Source organism: Scleropages formosus, chromosome 13 (genome assembly GCF_900964775.1).
Source record: "Scleropages formosus chromosome 13, fSclFor1.1, whole genome shotgun sequence".
Lineage (NCBI taxonomy): Eukaryota > Metazoa > Chordata > Actinopteri > Osteoglossiformes > Osteoglossidae > Scleropages > Scleropages formosus.
Window position 1 is genome coordinate 4311018 of NC_041818.1, and position 18505 is coordinate 4329522.

At 43.2% G+C, this 18505-nt stretch overlaps 1 protein-coding gene across 1 annotated transcript in view; it reads left to right on the forward strand.

Annotated features, from left to right (window-relative positions):
- LOC108925316 (teneurin-1-like) overlaps positions 1-18505 on the forward strand; it is a 263460-nt gene that overhangs the window by 208809 nt on the left and 36146 nt on the right. The window contains exons 19-22 of the mRNA XM_018737145.2: positions 5877-6020; positions 6730-6979; positions 8960-8980; positions 15155-15387. Coding sequence (XP_018592661.2) covers positions 5877-6020; positions 6730-6979; positions 8960-8980; positions 15155-15387 — 648 coding nt within the window. The remainder of the gene's footprint in view (positions 1-5876; positions 6021-6729; positions 6980-8959; positions 8981-15154; positions 15388-18505) is intronic.

Below are 18505 nucleotides of genomic sequence, written 5' to 3' on the forward strand. Positions count from 1 at the left end.
GCTACCATAATGAAAAACTTATTACAGAGCTATAAGTATACCTAATATACTTATATATTAGGTATATATATATATATGTATATATACACACAAGGGGGGCGTGGTGGTGCAGGGGGTTGGACCGCAGTCCTGCTCTCCGGTGGGTCTGGGGTTCGAGTCCCGCTTGGGGTGCCTTGCGACGGACTGGCGTCCCGTCCTGGGTGTGTCCCCTCCCCCTCCGGCCTTACGCCCTGTGTTGCCGGGTAGGCTCCGGTTCCCCGTGACCCCGTAAGGGACTAGCGGTTCTGAAAATGTGTGTGTGTGTGTGTGTGTGTGTGTGTGTGTGTGTGTATATATACACACACACACACCTTTTATATTAAGGGTACATTATCTTTAAAACATCTGGGCAAAACCAAATAAGAGATAAGATCATGGCTAAGAAGGACACCTGGAGCCCCTCTGGCCGATTACCAAGACCAAGTGAAGTACCTACTGAAAGTCTACTAGAAGATGTGAATGCAGCACTACGAACAATCCCTACTGCGACCATCACTGAGACCAACCAGCTGATGTACAACACAGCAACAGTGATCCTTGAGATGCTTGGATACAAGATGAATACCAAGCATAAGAAGTAGTATCCTCCATGGAAAAGAAGGCTAGAGGCCAAGATCAAGGCAGCACGAAGGGAAGTTAGCCAGCTATCGGAACTGCAGAAAGGGGTGATGAAGACCCTGCCTAAGAAGTACAGCAAGCTGTCTATACCTGAGGCCTTAGAAACTGCCAAGCAAAGACTCACAGCCTTGGCTAACCATCTGAAGAGGTACACAAGAGAGATAGAGGGCAGAAGAATAAACCAGATGTTCTCCACAGAACCATCCAAAGTGTACTCTCAGTGGCAGGGTAATAACATGAGAGCAGACCCACCAAGGTTGGAGACTGAAAAATACTGGAAAAACATATGGGAGAAGGAGGCATCACATAACAACAAAGCCCAGTGGCTAGTGGATCTAAGAACAGACCACAGTAACCTCCCTGAACAGGATGCAGTAACCATCACAGTGGCAGACATCCAAGAAAGAGTCTCAAGTATGAAGAACTGGACAGCACCAGGCCCTGACGTGATCCATGCCTTCTGGCTAAAGAAGCTAACTGCACTCCATGAGCGCCTGGCAACACAAATGAACCAGTTTCTAATGGATGGGACCCACCCTGAATGGTTAACAGAAGGCTGGACAGTCCTGATCCTGAAGGACCCCCAGAAAGGAGCAGTCCCATCCAACTATCGCCCCATAACCTGCCTCTGCACAACATGGAAGCTGCTCTCAGGTATCATAGTGGCTAAGAAGAACAGGCATATGGCTCAATACATGAGCGGGGCCCAGAAAGGAATTGGTAGAAACACCAGAGGAGCAAAACACCAGCTACTGGTAGACAGAACAGTCACTCGAGACTGCAAGGCCAGACAGACCAACCTGTGCACCGCCTGGATTGACTACAAGAAAGCCTATGACTCGATGCCTCACTCATGGATCCTGGAATGCTTAGAACTATACAAGATCAAAAGGACACTAAGAGCCTTCATCAGGAACTCAATGGGGCAGTGGAAAACAACCCTAGAGGCCAACTCCAAGCAAATTGTGCAAGTCACCGTCAAGTGCAGCATCTACCAAGGAGATGCATTGTCCCCACTGCTGTTCTGCACAGGCCTGAACCCTCTCAGCCAGATCATCACCAAGACTGGCTACGGATACCGACTACGGAATGGAGTAAACATCAGTCACCTCCTCTACATGGATGACATCAAGCTGTATGCCAAGAGTGAACGAGACATCGATTCCCTGATCCACACCACCAGGATCTATAGCAATGACATCGGAATCTCATTCGGATTGGATAAGTGTAGTCGGATGGTAACAAAGAGAGGGAAGGTAGTCAGAACTGAGGGGATTGTACTACCAGAAGGCAACATAGCCGATGTTGAGGATAGCTACAAGTACCTTGGAATCCCGCAGGCGCATGGGAATCATGAAGAGGCCGCAAGGAAAGCAGCAACCGCCAAATACCTTCAGAGAGTAAGGCAAGTCCTGAAAAGTTAGCTGAATGGGAAGAACAAGGTCCGGTCTATCAACACCTACGCCCTGCCGGTCATCAGATACCTTGCTGGCATAATAAGCTGGCCAAAAGAGGAGATAGAAGCCACTGACATCAAGACAAGGAAGCTCCTGACAATGCATGGAGGGTTTCACCCCAAATCCAGCACCCTGAGGCTGTACGCTAAGCGGAAAGAAGGAGGCCGAGGACTAGTGAGGGTCAGAGCCACTATCCAGGATGAAACAACAAAGATCCTTGACTACATCAGGAAGATGGCCCCGACTGATGAGATGCTTAGTAAATACCTCAGGCAGCAGAAACCCGAGAAGGAGGACGAGGAAGAACAGGAACCATCATTGAAGGAAAAACCCCTACACTGTATCACCGGCAGATTGAAGAAGTGGCTGATATCGAAAAATCATACCAGTGGCTGGACAAAGCTAGACTAAAAGACAGCACAGAGGCACTAATCATAGCAGCACAGGAACAAGCTCTAAGTACAAGATCAATAGAGGCCGGGGTCTACCACACCAGGCAGGACCCCAGGTGCAGGCTGTGCAAGATGCCCCTGAGACAATTCAGCACATAACAGCAGGGTGTAAGATGCTAGCAGGCAAGGCATACATGGAACACCATAACCAAGTGGCTGGCATAGTGTACAGGAACATCTGTGCCGAGTATGGGCTGGAAGTCCCAGGATCAAAGTGGGATACACCCCCAAGGGTGGTCGAGAATGACCAAGCTAAGATCCTGTGGGACTTCCAGATCCAGACTGACAAACTGGTAATGGCTAACCAACCGGACATAGTAGTGGTGGACAAACAGAGGAAAAAAGCCGTAGTGATAGATGTCGCTATCCCAAGCGATGGCAACATCAGAAAGAAAGAATATGAGAAGATTGAGAAATACCAAGGACTGAGAGAGGAGCTAGAAAAGATGTGGAAGGTGAAGGCAACAGGGGTCCCCGTGGTAATCAGAACACTTGCGGCTGTGACCGCTAAGCTGGGAGAGTGGCTCCAGCAGATCCCGGGAACAACTTCCGAGATCACTGTCCAAAAGAGCGCGGTCCTAGGAACAACTAAGATACTGCGCAGAACCCTCAAGCTCCCAGGCCTCTGGTAGAGGACCCGAGCTTGAAGGAGTAAGACCGCCCGCAAAAAAAAGGGGGCAAGTGGGGAATTTTTTTTTTTTTTTTTTTTACACACACTTTTTATAGTAAGGGTACATTATTCTTACAACATCTGGGCAAAACCAAATAAATTGTGTATTTTTTATTAATGATCTTAGGGAATTAAAGCAGCTTTATTCATGCCATTTCAATTAACTCTGCACAATGAAAAATTGATGTTTTTCAGTTTAAATGCTCAAAATTGGAAAATTGAAACTACAGAAAATGTATGTAAACTAGCTGGGGTTTTTTTTTCCATCTTCACACTGCTATAAAATATGAGTGTAAAATTATTTTCAAAATCATTAATTTTTTCAAGTTAATTCACAATTTATATGGGAATACAAAAATTAACACTATTTTAATTAGTATTTTTTAGTAGTGAATCAACTACATTGGTCACATAAATTTAATTTTTGCCCATGTAAACAATAATACTGTAAATGAAAATAAATTAGTGAACATATAGCTGTGTTATGTGGCCTTGATTTTGGTGGATGAATCTAGTTTCAAAATTTCAGAAAGCAACAGAAATGGCACAATGATCCTAAACTAGTAAAACTACAGACATGTAAATATTTTACACACATTACAGCATTTAAAATGTATTAATTGTTTTCAGAATAAACACAGTGATTTTTAATTTTGTGTTTACAATTGAAGGGGGGTGCAGTGGCGCAGTGGGTTGGACCACAGTCCTGCTGTCCGGTGGGTCTGGGGTTCTAGTCCCGCTTGGGGTGCCTTGCGATGGACTGGCATCCCGTCCTGGGTGTGTTCCCTCCCCCTCTGGCCTTACGCCCCTGTGTTGCTGGGTAGGCTCCGGTTCCCCGTGACCCCGTATGGGACAAGCGGTTCTGAAAATGTGTGTGTGTGTGTTTACAATTGAATAATAATGGATAAACCTTTATGCACCTACTCGTGATGTATACTGGTTCATATGGTGGATTAAAATGGTGTTAAAATTACTGTACTTTAGAATCACATGTCTGCAGCCAAATCTCTTCTTCTGTTGATTTAATGCACTCCCTGTATTTTTCTCTGATATCTGCTTCGTTTTGGAGAAAAGTGTCGACTAAATGAAAAAATGTAACTGTAAATTTACCTGGTACCACAGCAGAAGTGGGATTAGCAAAAAACCTAATTTTACGTAAGTTATATATATGACAGGCAGACATACTTATGCACAGTTTATGTGGTTACCTGTGTGTATTGTTTTGATATGGAAAGGTAATTACATTTTCCTGATGTGTTTATGTCAACAAAATAAGAACAAAATAATACATGTATGCTATTTTGTAAGGTATGATTAAATTATTTTACTTATTTATAGCCTATGGCTCACAAATGTTTGCATTTTCTCCTGTCCTCTTTTTCGTGTAATCTTAGTAACTTTTGGCTGCTTTATTATCTTCATTCTCTTGGAAAATATAACACCTCATCGAAAATATGTTATTCGGATTCCTACGTACTTTTTCCACATGCATTATGGAGCAAGGACTTCTGAATCAGGTGTCTATATACAGGCAGTCCAAACAAGTGGAAATCAGAAACCGTGTAATGCGTCTTATTTCAGAGGCTGTTGCTAGGAGCCACATCTATCGCAATGACAGCGGCACGTCTTGTACTGAAACCTGAACCCTGGTGTGGCTGAGTGGCATGTGCAATCTTCTAGCCCTGGGGACAGACCACCAGTGATCAGGACACAGTGGTTGTCATTGATGCACATAGGAACTCCTAGGAGGCTACTCCCCATACACATGGCACCAGCTGCAGGCCAAACATGTTGCATCTGCATTTGCAGTCTATATGCATTTTTTTTGTCCAACTCTTGCGATGGCTGTTCTCCTGATGGTGCCGGAATCTGTGATTTACACAGGATTTTTCAGAAGTTGAGAAAATATCCATCCATCCATCCATCTTCCTCCGCTTTATCCGGGGCCGGGTCGTGGGGGCAGCAGTCTGAGCAGAGCCCTCCAGACTTCCCTCTCCCCGCACACCTCCTCCAGTTCCTCTGGGGAAACCCCAAGGCGTTCCCAGGCCAGCCAGGAGACGTAGTCTCTCCAACGTGTCCTGGGTCTGCCCCGAGGCCTCCTCCCAGTGGGACAAGCCCGGAACACCTCCCCAGGGAGGCGTCCAGGAGGCATCCGGAACAGATGCCCAAGCCACCTCAATTGGCTCCTCTCGATGCGGAGGAGCAGCGGCTCTACTCCGAGCTCCTCCCGGGTGACTGAGCTCCTCACCCTATCCCTAAGGGTGCGCCCAGCCACTCTGCGGAGGAAACTCATTTCTGCCGCTTGTATCCGCGATCTCATTCTTTCGGTCATGATAAGTTGAGAAAATAGCCCTGCATGATTTTATGACGATGACTGGGACAAGCTCTCTCTGCTACTGCTGTTTCATGACAGTGGAGGTCCAGCCGTGAGGACAGAGGGGTCCGAGTTCAGCCACAATCTCCTATCCCAACGTGCTATTTCCATCAATGGATCTTACATGCTCTACTTGCTCTCAGAACTATTCTCCCTCACCTTGATGAATAATGGTTCTAGAAAGCCACAGTGATGCTACACCAAATGCTAGCCCTTTGGCAGTGTGTGATTTTCTTTCCTTTTTTTCCCTTTTTTCTCATTTTCAGTATCTGTGGGTTATGAATACGAGACTTGCCCAGACTTTGTTGTGTGGGAGAAAAGGACTGCCCTCCTGCAAGGGTTTGAGATGGATAGCTCTAACCTGGGTGGGTGGTTTCTGGACAAGCACCACATTCTCAGCCTGCAGAGCGGTGAGCTTCTTCATGCCCTCCCTTCCTGTTGTCTACTTCACTATTTCTTAATAAAAAGGATAGAGCACTTGTATGTGTGCGTGTGTGTGTGCGTGCGTGCATGTGTGTGTGTCTGCCTGTGTTACAAAGATGCAAGAGAGTAGTAGTTAGGGCTGTCACCTTCTAAATGGAAGGACCTCAGTTAAAATCCCAACTCCTGCTGTAAAGCTATTGATGAAGGAACTTTTCCTGAATAATAAATTAACCCACTTTTAAACGTGTACATCATCATAAGTAGCTTAAAATACCAATTTAATGTTGTAAGTAGCCTATTTTATTTCATTTCTAACTGACAACAGAATAAGTAGCTTATTCTGTTTCTTTGCCAACTCGGCATAAAGACAAAGGTTGAGTTTGCTCTCTAGTAAACAGAAATGTTAGAAAATAAGTAAGTAATGAAGATCCTATTGTGGTAATTTGTAAAACAATATGGACTTCAGGGAACTAAGTGTAATTTCTAATAATAATTTGTTATTATGTTGCTTTTATATAATATTCTCTCTTCAATACTACACACTTTATTTTTAATGGCCAGAGACAAAAAAAAATAAATCTTACTATCATCATTTTTACATTTTTGAAATGAAGTGCTTCCTCCTTGTTTCCTGCCTATCCTACAGATGCCACCCTGTATCTATTTTGTGTTTATTTCTTGTACCTATGCTGACAGGAATTCTTCACAAAGGAAATGGAGAGAACATTTTTATATCTCAGGAACCTGCAGTCATCACTACCATTATGGGAAATGGCAACTATCGTACAATTCCATGTCCTAGCTGCAATGGACCTGCCCTTGAACGTAAGCTCTTTGCCCCGGTAGCAGTGACCTGCGGCTCTGACGGCAGCATTTATGTCGGAGACTTTAATTTTGTGCGACGGATCCTTCCCAGTGGCTACGCCATAAGCATTCTTGAGCTCAGGTGAAGTTACAAAAAATATTTACACATTTTCTCATGAAATATAGACGTCTTTTTTTAATTTGAACTCATGACATACTGCACTATATTAAGTAAATTGTCTGGCACTGACAGTCCTTTGATAAAATATTTGTACTCTTTCCAAATTTCTTTATTTTTTTCAGTGTTTTGACATTTTTTTGTCAGTTGTAGTGGGATGTGAATGGAGCCTGAGGGAGAAAAATGACCACCGGTATTGTTTTCATGTCATCTCCTTGGCGTGCAATATAATGAAATGTGCAGTCATATGTGTGAAAAAGTAATTGTTAACTATCTTTAATCAACCTAATGAAGGGGTTAATTAGAGTCAACTGTTTGAATACAATCAGACCTGATTTAGCTAAAGTAGTTCTGCATGGAGGAGTGGTCCAATTTGAGACCCTGGTCAACAACTACAGGAAGTGTTCAGTTGCAGTAATTACAGCTCTAGTTTCAAGTTTAAAATTTTATACATACAATGAATACAATGAAATTCTTGTTCTGCAGTTCTATCTTCCTACAGTAATGTGCATTGGAAGGTAGGGAGTACGAGGGGGGATGTGGTAGGTTATAAACCAACAACAAAACAAACACACAAAATAAAAAACTGCCTGAGAAGATTGTGTAGATCAGTGCAATACAGAAGTGCAAAGACAAAACAATATAATGCAATAATATAATTCACAGTAAAGAGAGATATGATACAAAAGTGCAATTCACAGTACGGTTATATAATATAAGGAATAGATATTTACACCTTCAAATAAATGTAATGGGCTTGATGAATATTTACATTTTTTGATAAATGGACATGTACATCTTCAAGTAAATGACAATGGCAATGTAATAGCTACACAGTTGAAAGTGGCACAACCAGTTAGTGAATGTGAACGGGTAATTCCTTTTTCACAGTGCTTTATTATAATACATGAAGTAACAGCAGTCACTTAAATGATCTGTGTAACAGGCCCCTTTATAATAACAGTCCTTATCTGTCCCCTTTCCATATCCTAAAACTCCATTCCACTCTCCACAGCCTTATTCCAGTCTCCTCACTTCAGTACCTTGTTCACATACCATGAGTAGCTCTCCTCTCTTCATGCCATTAATTGCAAGACACTCCTAGAATTCATACCACATTTCTTCGATTCAATTATTTAGCAGACACTTTTCTCCAAAGCGACTTACAATGATTTATAGTCACTTAACAACTCTTAGTGCAAAGGTGCTTTTCCTGCTTACTACTCATTTTTTTCCTACTTCTACTCATTTACATTTGTTTAGCAGACACTTTTCTCCAAAGCTACTTCCAATGGACCCTATGTAGTGTTATCAGACCACACACTTTATTCACCAAGTTAACTTACACTGCTAGATGCACTACTTACAATGGGTCACTCATCCATACATCAGTAGAACACACTCTCTCCATGTCACTCACACACTATGGGGGAACCTGAACAGCATGTCTTTGGACTGTGAGAGGCAACTGGAAAACCTGGAAGAAACCCACACAGACACAGGGAAAACATGCAAACTCCACACAGACTGAGCAGGGATCAAGCCCATGTTCTCTCACACCACTCAGGCGCTGTGAGACAGCAGCACTACTCGCTGTGCCACTGTGCCACCCTTACACTTAGTCTTAGATCTCCCCTGTTGAATAACTCCAGGAAAGCTGAAACTTGTTCCAAGATTACTCAGATTTCTACAAATGACTGACTGACTGACTGACTGCCCACCCAGTCAGTCAATCAATTAATTGACTGAAACAATGTAGTGAACAGTTTTGCAAACTTCTTGTAATGTAGTTAATTGAAATAAGTAATTTCCCACAAGTGTCTTTTCAAAACCTTTCAGGCTGGAAGACCTTCTTATAGAAGATGTTTTTTCTCCCTCTCTTGCTCTCTTTTCATGTTGTTTCTGGTGTTTTCTTTCCTGTCTCATTGCACGCAATACCACCAGGAACAGAGATATCCGGCACAGGTATGCTGAATAAGCCTCTACCTTTCTTTCTGGTCTTTGAGGAAGTTTGGTTCACTCAGAGAGTCCCTCACTACTGTATTTACTACTACTCAGCATATGTGCTGGTTTGGGCAACTTCTGGGGCCCTCTCCATTCAGGAAGACTTTCTCTTGCTCTTTTAACATGAGAGGATTATGAAAGGTGAGGAGAAGAAATCAGTATCGAAGTTTGATTTGGATTTCAGAAGAGAAGGAATTAAGAACAATGTTCTCTTTTCAGAGCAAGGCTGCAGGAAGCTGTAGGGTGGGAGGTCTTCAGAGTCAATCTTATATCATAGACAAAGTTGGACTTGAATATCAAAGTCAAAGTGTCAAAGTGGCTTTTTGTCATTTCAACCGTATACAGCCGGTACGGTATACAGTGAAACAAAACAACATTCCTCCAGGACCATGGTGCTACATAAAACAACACAGAGCTACCAACACAAGACTACATAAAGTATATGTGTGCAAGACGTGTGCAAACAGTACAGGACAGTACAGTAATTGACAAAACAATAAACAAAGTAAAAAAAACAGAAGATATTAAAATAAAATAATAAATACGATAGATATAAACATACTAATTTGCAGCAAAAATTAAAAAAAAAAAAAAAAACAGTTGTCAATACAGTAGAAGAACAGTGCAAAAGGAGTTTGCAAAGGGAGTAGAATGGTGTTCAGCAGAGTATGGGTGTTTGTGTGTTGGTGTCAGTCCAGGCCCTGGGTATTGAAGCGTCTGATGGTTTGGGGTAAGAAACTGTTACACAGTCTGGCTGTGGGGGCCCAAATGCTTTGGTATCTTTTGCCAGACGGCAGGAGGGTGAAGAGTTTGTGTGAGGGGTGCATGGGGTCATTTGCAATGCAGGTGGCTTTGCGGATGCAACAAATGATGTAAATGTCTGTGACGGGGGTGAGAGAGACCCCAATGATCTTCTCAGAGTTTAGACATGTGTTTAGAGAGGCAGGACTCCCACTGTGAAGGGCAGGATAACATATTGGGGTCAGCTGACCATCACTTCAGACAGATAAAATTTGCTCCAAAGACAGAGGTGCCACATAAAAATCACTTCCCTCCCAGCAGAGATTTGGTGAATTGTACAATATTGAAATTTCCATCTATGTATTCTACACATACAGCTGTGCATCTGTGCATGTGTGGTGCAAAGTGATTAGCCAAAATCATCATAATTTCTTGATATGTGTTTCATTTTCTTTTCATATATATATTTTTATATGATATTTACATTTACATTTTTTCATTTAGCGGACGCTTTTGTCCAAAGCGACGTACATCTCAGCAAAAGTACAATTTATGCATTACATTGAGAGAAGGAGACATAGCTGCAGACATGAAAGTCTCAAGCAAACATCATTTGTTCCCTACCACTTGCTGCACCGAGGTTCATCGTTCAAGTAGGTGCATAAGACACAGGATAGACAAGTCCCGATACCCACACCAGTTTTTTTTTATTATTATTAAATATTATAAGATACACAAATGAGCAGTACAATACCAGAGTAATGGCTGAATAAAGGTTGTATCTGGGGATGCTTCTGGAGTTACAATGCGTGAACAGTTACACCACAGATGATCTGAAGTGGGTCTGGAAAAGGTGGGTTTTCAGACCCTTCTTGAAAACAGAGTTTCCGCATTCTGAGTGACAGGAAAAGGTCATTCCACCACAACGGACCCAGAACCGAGAACCTCCGAGCTTTGCCTTTTGTGCGCGGGACCACCAAGCAAGCAGAAGTAAATGAGCAAAGGGGCCTGGCTGGGGTGTACCTGTTGATCAAGTGCTGTAAATAGCCAGGAGCAGTTCTATTGATGCATTTGTACACAGTAACCAGGGTTTTGAATTTGATACGGGCAGCTATAGGAAGCTAGTGCAGAGAGATGAGTAGAGGAGATACATGGGAGCGCTTTGGCAAATCAAACACAACTCATGCAGCAGTATTCTGTAGAAGCTGCAGAGGTTTGATGGTATTAGCAAGAAGGCCACACAGAAGAGAGTTGCAGTAGTCCAGATGGGAAGTCACCATGGCCTGGACAAGTAGTTGGGCGGAGTCAGTAGTGAGGTAGGGATGGAACCTACAAATGTTATGCAGGATGTATCTGCAGGACCGGGGTGTGACTTCAATATGTTGAGAGAATGACTGACTCGCAGCAATCGTTACTTCCGGATTCTTAGGAAAGGAGCTAGGCCAAATGAATGAGTTGTCCAGTTTGATCGAGAGGTCGTGACAGGAGGACAGGCCAGCTGGGAGGTAAAGAATCTCTGTTTTGGAGAGGCTGAGTTGGAGGTGGTGATCAGACATCCATAAAGAGATGTCTGACAGGCAGGCAGCAATGCATGCAGAGATGTCTGATGCACCAGGTGGAAAGGAGAGGAAGAGCTGCGTATCATCAGCGTAGCAATGGTATTTGAATCCATGGGAGGCTATGACCGGACCGAGGGAGGAGGTGTAGATGGAGAAAAGAAGAGGACCCAGTACTGAGCCCTGCGGAACACCGGTTCAGAGAGGCAGATGAGAAGAACGAGAGCTCCGCCAGACCACTTGATAGGATCTGTCAGAGAGGTAGGACTCAAACCATCTTAGTGACGCACCTTTGATCCCAAGCTGGTTAAGAAAGGAGAGTAGAATCCGGTGATTTACAGTGTCGAATGCTGCAGACAGATCGAGGAGAATGAGGACTGAGGAAAGGGAGGCAGCTCTAGCAGCTTGGAGAGTGTCAGATACCGCCAGAAGGGCGGTCTCAGTGGACTGACCAACTTTGAAACCAGACTGATAACCATCAAGGAGATGGTTCCGGGTGAGGAAATCAGACAGTTGATCACAGGCTGCCCGCTCAAGGGTTTTGGACAGGAAGGAGAGGAGAGAGACCGGTCTGTAATTTTCAACCAGATTGGGGTCCAGGGAGGATTTTTTTTAACAGAGGTGAAATTAGAGCAGGTTTGAAGGCAGCTGGGAAACAGCCAGAGGAGAGTGAGGAGTTGATGATAGAAGAGATGAAAGAGGAGAGTTGCGGGGAAATGTTCTGAAGGAGTGATGATGGGATCGGATCAAGCGAGCAGGTGCTGGCTCTGCGCAATATCAGAAGGTCAGTGACTTCAGATACAGAGAATAGCTTGAAGTTGGAGAGGATAACTTTGCGGGGAGGTCCAGCATGAACCGAGCAGGCTGATGGTGAGAATTTATCAGTGATCGCTTTGACTTTGTCTCTAAAAAACAAAGCAAAGTCTTCAGCAGTGAGAGAAGAGGGAGGACGAAGTGGTGGGGGACACAGAGAAGGTGGCAAAGAGACTGTGTGGTTTTTTTGGATGCAGACTGTATTCTGTTGTGGAAGAAGGAGGTTTTAGTTGAATAGACAGCAGACTGAAAAGCAGCTAAGAGTGACTGGTAAGCATCCAGGTCCGATGGAGTTTTGGATTTACGCCATCTTCGCTCTGCAGCCTGCAGTTTGGTCCTGTTAGCACGTAATGTATCAGACAGCCATGGGCTAGCAATGGGGCATGCTTGTCTAGAAGACAAAGGACAGAGAGAGTCAAGGGTGGAAGATAGGGCAGAGAGGAGAGTGTTAGTGGCATCATCTGTAGATAGATCTGAGAATTGTGGAGCAGAAGGGAGAGCGGCCAGAGTAGCAGAGGCAAAGCAGGAAGGTGAGAGAGATTTTAAGTTGCAGCGAAAGGTGACAACGGGTGCAGGAAGAGACAAAGAGTTAGTGGTGAGGGAGGGTTGAAAGGAAATAAAGAAGTGGTCAGAGACATGCAGCGGTGTAACAGAGAGGGCAGGACAGCCACAGTTGCGGGAAAATACAAGGTCAAGACAGTTGCCCGCTTTATGAGTAGCAAGGGATTAGGACAGGGAGAGATCAAAGGACTGTAGGAGCAACAGAAGGCCGCTTGCATGAATGTCATCAACATGCAGGTTGAAGTCACCCAGGAGAATCAGCAGAGAGTTGCCCCCTGGCAGAAAGCTCAAAAAGATGTCAAGGTCATCCAGGAAGCAGCCAAGAGGGCCAGGAGAGCGATAAAGGACAACCACAATAAGAGTGATTGGGGCAGTGATAGAGACAGCATGGCATTCAAAGGAAGACAGATCATGCAGGTAAAGAGAGAGAACAGAATATTCCCACTGGGGAGAGATGAGCAGGCCTGTGCCTCCACCTCTGCCAGAGTAACGAGAGGTATGAGAGAAGGAGTAGTTAGTAGAGAGTGCTGCAGGTGTGGCTGAGTTGTCTGGGGTGATCCAGGTTTCAGTTAGGGCCAGGAGGTCCAGTGAGAGGTGGGAGGCAATAGGCTGGTATGAAGTCAGCTTTTCTCACAGCAGACTGGCAGTTCCAGAGTCCCACAGAGAAAGTAAAGCAAGATGGAAGGTTTGACAGGTGAGAATAAACCACATTGCTGCAGCAGCGAGAGCGCCCAGGTCTCCGGCGGTGGCGAAATTGCATGACTCACTTACCGTAGAAGACTTTGATGGCTGACATGTTGGACGCATGTTCCCTTAGGACAACTGTAACGGTGGCCTCCCTCGGTGGACTCCCGCAGGTAGACTCCCTTGTCTTTGATATGCATCCAACAATTTTTTGGTGCCATAAAATTTTTGTGAGAGCACATCCCAGTATTTTATCCTTTAACAGTATTTTAGAATGTGTGGTTAAATGCTCAGGAAAACGTTATTTGAGATGTCAAAGAGATGTATCATGACAATAAAACACGTGGAATACAAGAAGCTGTAACAGAGGTGTTAGTCTGGACTGAATTTACAGTCCATGTAAGCCTGTGTATAGTGGAGTGCTGTAAGTAACAGGAACCTGAGAACATCTCTAATATGGTGTTAAAGTCACAGGTGCCATGTTTATTACATAGCTGTGCTTTCTATGAGAGAAAGCGTTGCACTGAACATAAATTTTTGTTAATCACAAAAAGTACATGTCCAGTTATTTATGTACCCAATTATTTATATTTAGTGACAAATGACATAGCTTTACAAGGTTCTTCACTGGGAAAACTTATAGTGTACGACTATTGCAATTTAGGTTAATTACTGCACCTCTTATTTTATTCTACACTACTTTGGTGTTTTTTAACCATGAAGGAGGCTTTTGATTAAACAGGTAAACATAGCTTTTTGAGCACAGCCAAGGGAGTATAACTGTTGTAGTTAACACACACACACACACACATTTTCAGAACCGCTTGTCCTATACGGGGTCACGGGGAACCGGAGCCTACCCGGCAACACAGGGCGTAAGGCTGGAGAGAGGGAGGGGACACACCCAGGACGGGACGCCAGTCCGTCGCAAGGCACCCCAAGCGGGACTTGAACCCCAGACCCACCGGAGAGCAGGACTGCGGTCCAACCCACTGCGCCACCGCGCCCCTCTCGTTGTAGTTAACAATTACTCATTTATGTGCATATGCATAGAGTGCATAATTTTGAAAGTTTTTTTTCTGAACATTTTCTGAACCGCTTGTCCCATACGGTTATTCCATCTTTTGCTATTAACATTAAAAGTTCACAATAGAACGCCAGCCTACCTATCAGACCAATAGAAATGAATAAGTAATTCAATAAAATGCATGCAGAAGCATAACCCAACAAAACATAACAATGAATTATAATGCAAATGCAGGCTGTTTAAATTAATTTCTCATATAAGATGCAACTATGTCTCTTGCAATTACAGGAAAACCTGCGGTAAGTAGATATGCGCAAGGAAGAAAAATTAGCTTATTCTTTCTTAGCTGATTCTTGCCTTTTAATGCCTGCTAATATCCAGCCATGTGCACAGCTCAGGAAATGGGTTTTAACGGTCTAAGGGCGGACAAATGACATCCATGTGCGGTAAATGGATCCTTTTCATTTTTCTCAGCACAGTATGGTTTTCTTGTATTTGTTCCATGTCTCAGTGGTGCAGATCTATTTGCAGTGTTTAAATAACTTTGATGTGTCAGTAGATGTTTCAAGTGCTGAGGTGCTGTTTTGTTTTCATTTTACTTCTGGTAAATGAATGTCAATATTTTGTAATTTGTAATGGTAAAGAAGTGGAAGCATTTTATCTGACAAGTTATTAATCATATCAATTTGTGTTATAAATGTATCGCTATTATGAACCCATGAATGCTGTGAGGCATGTCTCTCTATTATCCAGCACCAGTCCAGCCCACAAGTATTACTTGGCCATGGATCCATTGAACGAGGTCCTGTACCTTTCGGACACCAGCAGTAGGAGGGTTTACCGACTGAAGACTCTAGTGGAGCCGAGAGAGGTGGCCAATAACCTAGAGATGGTTGCAGGTACTGGAGAGCAATGCCTTCCTTTTGACCAGAGCCATTGTGGGGATGGTGGCAGAGCTTCTGAGGCCTCTCTCCACAACCCTAGGGGTAAGTCTGACTTGGCAAACATCTCCTGCACTTGGGTAACATGTCAGTCTCAAGATAGCGTGGTGGTAATAGTGGGTAGTGGGAATGTCCCAGAATGGGGTTTTTCCACCAATGAAAAGTGAATATTGTTATAATTTCTTAGCTGTTATTTGTTGTCCTTTTCTCTCTAGCCTTGGGATATTCCTGTAGTTTAGTGCATGTACAACCCTCCAATAGTTTGTCTTTCTGACACACCACAAAGTACTTTCTGGTCCATATATAGGATATGTGAAAAATAGAATAAATAGTAAGAGCAAAAGGCTAAACCTAAGGCTGAACACCATAACCTTGCCAATACTGGAAACTTTTTGCCAAGAGGTACTTTTAGTTAGCTTATCCTTATAGTATAATTATGTATTTTCCTCATTGTCTCATTTCATCATGTTGCACAAAGCACTGTGATCAGATATGGTAGTTACCTGGGAAACTATTTATTGTTTCACTGCATGATTAAGTATTCATGTGAACACCAGTTTTTAGAATTTATGACCTTGGTATATTTACTGGTAGTAAAAACAGATGAGCATACTGGAAGAACAATGCAAATGTAAAACTCTAGCATCACAGTTTACCTATCTTTATAGATGTTACCTATAAAGGTAACACCTATAAAGCCCACGTGTTTATTCAATATGGATTCATTGTAGCAGAATATTTGAACATTGTTAGTCTTTAATTAGAGGGGTGCGGTGGCGCAGTGGTGCAGTGGCACAGTGGGTTGGACCAGGTCCTGCTCTCTGCTCTCCTGTGGTCAGGGGTTTGAATCCTGCTTGGGGTGCCTTGTGATGGACTGGCCTCCCATCCTGGGTGTGTCCCCCTCCAGCCTTACACCCTGTGTTGCCGGGCTAGGCTCCAGTTCCCCGCGACCCCATAGGGGACGAGTGTTTCCGAAAGTGTGTGTGTGTAGTCTTTAATTCCTGTCATATTTCTAGTCCCTTTTTTCACATTGTATTGTGTAGGTACCTCTTGCCTAATATGATTAGAAAATTTCTTTTATACAATTACATTTCATTTTATATTGTGCTCTATGTATAACGGACACCCTGTGCTATAACCCCTTCTACCACCTGTGTAACTGATATGTTCAAGGTTATGTGATGAATGGTGCTTTGTTTACCTGCTGGAAACAGCAGGCAAGTGTCATGGTTCTGAACTCAGAGTAGTGGCTCAAGGTTAAACTTTTTGCACATCCAGTGCCTTCACTCATCAGAGTCCCTAAAAAATTTGTTACACCCACCCACCCTCCAGTGGGAAAGTGATCCGTCTTGAAAACCTGTTGAACACATTTGTACCCTTATACTGGCTTTGTGACACGTTCTGAATTAATTACACTGCAATGTGAAACAGATATGACTAAGAGATGGAAAAACGTGTTTTAGTCACCAGCTTCTTTGAAGACATTCATGTCGTTGATACTGATCCTCCTGCGTAAACAAGTCCTTTCTGTTGCTTTGAATGACCAATATCAAAAGACTCACAAAGGAGGATCTCTCATTCCCAGATAAAAAAACAATTGTCTTCTCAGTTGCTCACTGCTGTTATTTCCCATGCTCCATTCCATACCATTGCTTTCCTCTGGCAACTGAAATTCACTGAAAAAAATATCCCAATTTGCAAATAAAGGAGCAGCATGAAATTATTTTTTTTTTTTTCTCAAATTCAATGTACTTTATGTCCACAGTGAATTTGTGTAATTTAAATTTTCGAATTACAATTGTTTGAGGGTACTTCACATCTAACTGCATTTCCTGTCTATATTCTTACTTTTCACAGCCAAATAATACAAACCTAATTCACACAAATCTTAAAAAAAAAACCAAACAAAAAATTCTTTGTTGTGTATACCAGACTTACTATGCCAGTAGATTTTAGTGGAGTGACAGCTCATTCACTTGGTCCTTTTGAATATTTGTCTTCAATGCTCAGAAAGAGTGCATTTTTTTCAGGACAAGTCCTCTGTGTAAAGTGTCTGCAGCCCATGTGAGGGAAGCCAAATGAGAACAATGTGGACTGATAAGTGACGCCAAATTTATCAGCAAGCTGTCTCCCTGCTCCAGGAGAGCCAGGAGTTATTAGTGTTTATTGTTGTGCCCTCTTATCTCCAGAGAACTGGAGTGAGAGCAGCGTCTGTCAGCGGCACACAGGGCTGTCGCTTCAAAAACATGCATCCAACCCCACAAGCCCTCATGACCGTCGCCAGCATGGGAAGATCCCAGTGGTACCGGGTTAATGCTTTTATCGGCTGATAACAGGCAGCTGCTGCCAATCCCCTTTCACTAAAGCCTCCTATCACTGGCTCATTCCTTTAGAGCGTGACCACAAATGTAAGGGGGACTTTTAGCTGGACTCTAAAAAAGAGAAGAATCGGTCATCTCAGGTTGAATGAAGTGCGAAGAGGGAATACAAAACAAAAAAATGTTAAAGCACTGCTGACTAAATGGTTAAGAGGGTGCAGTAGCTCTACATTGAGAGATCATACAGTATACGTAGAAAAATAAACTCAAAAGAAATAATAATAATTATTATTATTGTTATTATTACTTCTACTACTACTTCTACTGTTGATCCCCTACTTACAAATTTAATTGTTATGCCGTGATCCTGACTTAGATAAGCAGTTAACAATTCTTATTCTTATTCTTAGTAGTGCTAGTGATGGGAGTATTAATAGTAATAGTAGTAGGAGTAGTAGTAGTAGTAGTAGTAGTGTCAGATAGCTCTGTCATCTGGAGATTGTTTTTCCATCCTCAGTCAAAACGAAGACGGCTGTATTAATCAAATTCACAAGTTTCTGTGTAACAGCCTGCAGGCATATTACAGTCTCAGATGGAAATCATCAGCTTTATCTGCATTCAATGCTTGTTCCATTGAGGGATTACCCTGACGTAGGTGTTACATTGGCACTGTGTCCCGTAGTTCTTTAGTCACCATAACAGTTGGGCTATTTTTAATGGGTCCCAAGACAACATGCTCTCCACTGCAGTTAATCACTGTCACCACTGTGGGAGTTGTATTTATCCTCATTTTTCTCCTTTGATTTCTGCCACCGTTTTTGCCGACTTTGAGAAACTCAAAGGCA